Source organism: Anopheles bellator, chromosome 1, assembly GCF_943735745.2.
Source record: "Anopheles bellator chromosome 1, idAnoBellAS_SP24_06.2, whole genome shotgun sequence".
In the NCBI taxonomy this organism is placed as follows: Eukaryota; Metazoa; Arthropoda; class Insecta; order Diptera; family Culicidae; genus Anopheles; species Anopheles bellator.
The window spans coordinates 46,957,994-46,963,975 of NC_071285.1; the positions used below are offsets into that span (position 1 = coordinate 46,957,994).

General features: G+C 51.3%; 3 protein-coding genes across 3 annotated transcripts in view; 1 reads left to right on the plus strand and 2 right to left on the minus strand.

Annotated features, from left to right (window-relative positions):
• Nucleotides 1-575: 575 nt before the first annotated feature.
• Nucleotides 576-3,084, minus strand: LOC131210744 (ATP-dependent RNA helicase DDX54). The gene has a single exon (XM_058204040.1). It carries the CDS (start codon nt 3,029-3,031, stop codon nt 632-634), a length of 2,400 nt encoding a protein of 799 aa, XP_058060023.1. The 5' UTR covers nt 3,032-3,084; the 3' UTR covers nt 576-631.
• A 266-nt stretch (nt 3,085-3,350) lies between these two features.
• LOC131215740 (zinc finger protein 235-like) lies at nt 3,351-4,832 on the minus strand. Its single transcript, XM_058210133.1, has one exon. The coding sequence runs from the start codon at nt 4,830-4,832 to the stop codon at nt 3,351-3,353; it is 1,482 nt and encodes a 493-aa protein (XP_058066116.1).
• A 715-nt stretch (nt 4,833-5,547) lies between these two features.
• The window catches only part of LOC131211704 (glutathione S-transferase theta-1-like), a 1,593-nt gene continuing 1,158 nt past the window's right edge, over nt 5,548-5,982 (plus strand). Inside the window, exon 1 of the mRNA XM_058205288.1 lies at nt 5,548-5,600. The gene's annotated coding sequence lies outside the window, so the exon portion shown is untranslated. The remainder of the gene's footprint in view (nt 5,601-5,982) is intronic.

Below are 5,982 nucleotides of genomic sequence, written 5' to 3' on the forward strand. Positions count from 1 at the left end.
AGGAATGCATTGTAACATTAGGCCATTGAGGCTGTAGGGGCGGTATGCTCTCATTTCCTTATCAGCACGAATCAAGTTCACGTAGTTATTTAGTTGCAGCACGCGCAGTTTGATCCAGATGAGAAAGTTTCCGATGCCCAGAATTTGGGCCGCATGCAGAGCAGCCACTTCCGGATAGAGTACCGTGGAGCAACCGAGACCGGATGGAAGATTTAGGCTCGACCAAACATCCTGTGCAACGGTTTTTTGGTTTTACCGGTGTACAGTTGGTCACCGGATAAGTGGTGTTTCCCGACAGCATCGGTTCAAGCGTCCGGATACCGTAATGAAGATCAGTTTCCTCAGCACACTCTCATACTCGATGACGATTACTTTGGCGCAAACCAGCACACTTCTTATCATTTTCGTCTCAATCGCTCGGCAAACAGTGGATAACCCTTCAGCTTCACTGTGGAAACACACCTGCAGCTGCGGGAAAACGGTCAAATTTGAACCAACTCAGTCGGCTCTAGTAAAAAAATGCCTTTAAATCGTAGACCGTTAACAGAACAAAATACATTTATTAGTTCCGTGCCATCAACGGCCAATGTACACGCGGCAGAAAACGGCTCACCCTTCGCTCATTGTCGCTCTACTTTTTGCCTTTAGACTTCCTGCGCGCCATCGCCCGCTTCTTGCGCTGAACGTTCCGCAAACGAGCGGCCTTCTCGCGGGCCATTTTCGTTTCCTTCTCGAGCCGGTTCTTCGCAATCTGCTCCGGCGTCTTCAAATCCGTGTCACGCAGCTTGCGCAGTTCCGCCTTGGCATTGTGGCGGCCCCAGTGCGTGTGTGGGTACTGTTTCTGCAGCATCGATGGGCCAGCACCCTGTTCGCCATCGCTGTCCGAGTCGTGCTGTTGCGCCTGGGCCAACCGCTCGTCCAGCTTCGTGCGTTCCTTCCACTTGTCGTACCGTCCCGTTTTGTATGATGCCGCAATCCACACGCCGTGCTCGGTTCGTATCTTGCCCGCCTTAGGGTTCTCCACGTTGACCATCTTCTTCTTCTTACGGTCCCACTTCTGCAGCTGCCGGTGCATTCGCTGCCCTTCGGCCGTATCACCGACCACGCTCAGTTCGGCCGAGTTGGCTTGCCGGGAAAAGTTGTCGATGGCGTACCCGTCCTCCTCGATCGCATCCTTCGGCTGGTAGGCAATAAAGTGTTCCTCATCGCGCCGCGAACCTACCGCCGTGGCCGTGGCCGCCTTCACCCGGCTTCGCTTTGCACTTCCTCCGCCAGTCGTTCCCGGTTCGCTTTCGGTCATTTCCTGTTCGGTCAGCCTTCGTTTGTGCTTCTCGATCTTTTGCCCATCTTTCTGGCGCTTCTCCGTCATCGCGACTAGTTCCCGGGCATTCGATCGCGGATTAAGCTCGAAGATCGTCGTACTCGGTCGATAGTTTTTCATGCGCGCCAGGAAATCGTTACGAAATGCGTCCGCTTCGGTGGAGGTAGCCGGATCAGGCCGTGGTGCTGCAACGAGTTTCTCCCTGGCAGCCTTCTTCGCTTTCTTTGCCTTTTTTCCCTTGTCCACCACCGTAGGGAGATCGCGTTCGAAATCATCCAGCACCCCCAGTTGGTCGAGTTTGAACTCTTTGGCCCGTTTGTTCGAGCTGGCAGATGCGGCCGGTCGGGTGGCAATGTACTGTTTGTACGCATTGTTGCTCACCCGGTACGCGGTCGCGACATCGATGTGCTGCACATACTCCTGCACAACCTGGTGCTCGGTCTCGAGCATCTCGGGTGGTGGAATGCCGATCGTCGATCGGTTCGTAACGTCCAGTGGGCGATTAAGAAACATGTGCAGATCGATCATGTGAGCAATGTCATCGTTGGAAAAGATCGAAAAGGCGGTGCCACTGCGACCGGCACGAGCACACCGACCCACGCGATGAATAAATAGTTTCGGTTTGCCGGGAAAGTGTACATTGACCACGTAGTCGAGCGTCGGAATGTCGAGACCGCGGGCAGCAATGTCCGTCACAACGAGCACGTTCACTTTGTGCATCGTAAATTTGGCCGTGTTGATCTTCCGTGCCGACGCGTCCAAGCTGGAGTAAACGTGGCTGTTGGCGATGCCGGCCTTCGTGAGCATCATCGAAATCAACTCAACGTGGTGCTGGGTACCGGCGAATATGACCGTTTGGGCCGTGGCTGGAATCGTTTCTCGGAGCAGCACCAACAGCGCCGCGTAACGCTCCGCCGGCCGACAGTACACGTACTTGAGGTCGAGAGTTTCCGGGATCTTCGATTCGACATCCAAACGTACTAGCACCGGCTGCAGGAGGCCGGCCGTAGCGAAATCCACCATCAGCTTCGGGAGTGTCGCACTAAACAGGACCATTTGGCGCGACTCTGGCAACCGTTGCAGGGTTTCCGTGAGCTGCTCGCCGAAGCCCATTTCGAACAGGCGATCCGCCTCGTCCAGCACACAGTACTGAACCGAATGTAGCTTCAGGTCCATTTCGACGCACAGATGCAGAAAGCGTCCCGGTGTGGCCACAATGATGTCCGGCAGGGTGTGAACCGCCGCAAACTGTGCGTCCATCGAGTCACCGCCAAGAACGAGGATCGTTTTCAAATCCATAAACCGGCCCAGCTGTTTGATGAACTTAAACGTCTGGATGGCCAGCTCGCGAGTTGGCGAAAGGATCAGTGCCCTAGCACCGCCGCCCGCTTTTGCTACTCGCTGGCGCAGCTTCTCGAACAGTGGTATCAGAAAGCAACCCGTTTTGCCGGAACCCGTCTTCGCCATGGCAACCACATCGCGGCCGTCCATGATGAGCGGAATCGCCTTGCGTTGGATCGGCGTCGGCACTTTGTAGCCCAGCTTCAGGATACCCTTCAGCACCGGCGCGCTAAGGCCCATCGCCTGGAATCCGCCGGACTTTTTCTTGCTCTTCTTGCCTTGCCCCTCAACCGCATCGTCGTCGTAATCCACCTCGGCCGTGTGCAGCGAAAAGCCCGGCACCTCGTTCAACAGCTCCATCGCACTCATTGCACGCAGCTCCGATAACGACCAATGCCGTTAACGGGGCCGAAAAATAAATCGAACACAACTTCACTGACCAGGAAAACGGCCGCGGTTTGGACCATGCGGTTTGGCGAATGTTTTTATTGCGACCATCGAGCTCTCAGAGCATTTTGACGTTTGCTTTGAGTGCCAATTTTTAGTACTCGATTAACGCTGTACTAAAAACGTTTCGTTTTCAAAATAAATCCCGTGATTGTTTTAATTCTTAATTCATATTATATTTCCACTATCTCTCTTCTCGCTTGCTGGGCAAATGTTATGTCTAAGCTTTCGCCAAAATGTATCACAAATCGTTTCCGATATCTTCCTGCCTGGCTTCGCCTTCGTCTGGTCGCATTTCCTTTCTCATGCGCTCGAGCGCCTTCACGTTGACTATCGTACCGGATCGGGGCAACGGATGCGTAGGGTGCGCCTTCCGGTGGTGCGTGCGCATGGCATGGTTTTGCGTGAACGTTTTGCTACACACGCCGCACACGTAGTCCTTTCGGTTGGTGTGCGTTTTGCGGTGCACCTGCAACGATTTGGCCGTTTTGTAAGGCTTGTCGCAGATGTCGCAGGAAAACTCTTTCTTATCACTGTGCGACAGCATGTGCAGCTTGAGCGCATAGGTCGTCGGGAAGGCTCGAGTGCACAGTTCGCAACCGTGCGGCCGACTCCCGGTGTGTCGCCGCAGATGCACGGTGTAGTGCGATGATTGACGAAACTTTGCTCCACAGTACTCGCAAGCGAACCGCTTTTCCTTCGTGTGTACCCGCGCAATGTGGTACCGTCGGGCTGCCCAGTGTAGGAAGCGCTCCTTGCACAGCGGACACTCGTACCGCCGATCGTTTTGGTGGATGCGCTTATGTTTGTGCATATTTTCGCGCAACGTAAACTGCTTCCGGCAGATATCGCACTCGAACGGCCGTTCGCGTTCGCTTTCGTCAAGATGGGTTTCGCGATGCTTCAACAGGAAGTGCTGTGATACGATCTTTCCACAGTCCGGACATTGCGCCAGGTTTTGTGCCTTTAGCTCCAGCAGTATCTCTATATTAGCTTCCTCACATTGATCAACGCCTTCGTCGTACTCATCATCATCCTCTTCGTCAACGTAATCGACCAAATCGGCCATAACGTCTTCGATTACCAACTCGTCCACGCTGTTTTCGTGCCCATTGGCCGCAGGATGATCCGTAACGTTGCAAGTTTGCTCCGTAAGGTCTTTCAAGTTAGTTCCATCAGCGCAAACCATGGCTTTGGCAGTTTCGCCTTCCTTCATGATCACACCGGGGGTCGTTCCTGATTCTTCCGTCAGCAGCAATGCGGCCTCCTGTAGCAACTCCAATCCCGTGTCGTCGACCGTGACCATGCTGTCTCTTTCCTCTATGATTTCTTCGTTATCCTCGTGCTTCTCACATGCTCCTTCGACACGACTCGTCGGCCAACCACGAACCTCCTCCAACTCCTCAACTACACTGGAACCATCTTCGTCGTCGTAAAAGTGTAAAATGTTCTGCAACACCTTCTCCGACTTGTTGCTCTTCTTGCGGAAGTCGTACGCGGCCAACAGCAATAGTTCGCAGCTGTTGCAGATTTTCCGCGGGTAAAATGTGGCTGCTACCGTGGTTAGTCTCTCCGGTTCCTGATCGAAGCCGGTGCACATTTGAAACACTTCCCGCAGCGTAACACGCCGTTCCGTGTGCAACGCCTCTGTCAGCAACTTGCACTCCACACCTGCTTTACGCAAGCAAACACGGCACGAATCACTGGTGATGGAAAACTCCATTTTCCCGATCCAAACCACGCGAACTACGAGTATTATTGTTGTGTTGACGGAAAACGCTCCATTGAGTTTGTTTTGCTTTTTTGTTTGACAAACGGTAGCGACGCGAAAAAGTTTTGACGTTTTGACAGCGTTCGAGTCGGTTCTAGCAACACACGCAAAATCGTAAAGGCTCGTCCAAACGTGGCGATTTGCAATGCAATATCGCTTGAAGTGACAGCTCCGGAGACGTTTTAAATGTCACTGCCGCGGGTGGAAATCTGAAGACTCGGCATGCAATTTGTGAACAAATTTCAAAACAGGGTCAGTTTGTCGGTTGACTTGTTGATGTTTTGTTTTGCCCTCTTATTTATATTTTGGACGCTTCGTCAACGTTCGCGAAAGTGTTTAACTGAATTTATAAAAATTTACGAAAGTCTGCTATGTCTTTGGCAACTAAAAAATAAAAAATATAGTGATCGCAATAAAAAGGCGGAGGCATACGATGCCATTTAAAAGCCATTTCCTCGACACTGTAACCTCTTCGCACGTTCTTTTTTCGCTTTTTAACCGAAAAGCACAATGGTAAGGCAAACCAACACAGTGTTGCTTCCATGGCTGATTCCAACATGTCCAACCGACAAACTGACCCTGTTTTGAAATTTGTTCACAAATTGCATGTCGAGTCTTCAGATTTCCACCCGCGGCAGTGACATTTATGACGTCTCCGGAGCTGTCACTTCAAGCGACATTGCATTGCAAATCGCCACGTTTGGACGAGCCTTAAAAAAGGTAACATTTTTTTGGATATGAATTGGAGTTCGAATTTTGAATTGTAAAGCTGAATTATCTACAAATAAAACTCAAATTATTGTTAACTTTTGAGCAAAAATGTTGTTGAACACAAAGCGTTGTTCATAATAAAAAGATTTCTCGATCTCGGTTGCCGGTTCAAACTCAGTCGGCCTTGAGCTGTCTAATCTTGTGTTTAGTCCCTTATTTTGTAGACCTATTTGAAGAAACCATTGCGAATTTATCTACTGTACCGGCGTTTGATTGAATGTAGTACTTAGCATACTTTTACTTGATACCCAATCTCCTGTCGGAAGAACATTATTTCCCATTGTCCTATGATTTGCATAGTGTCTCGACCACCCTGTATTGCTCGGTTTGG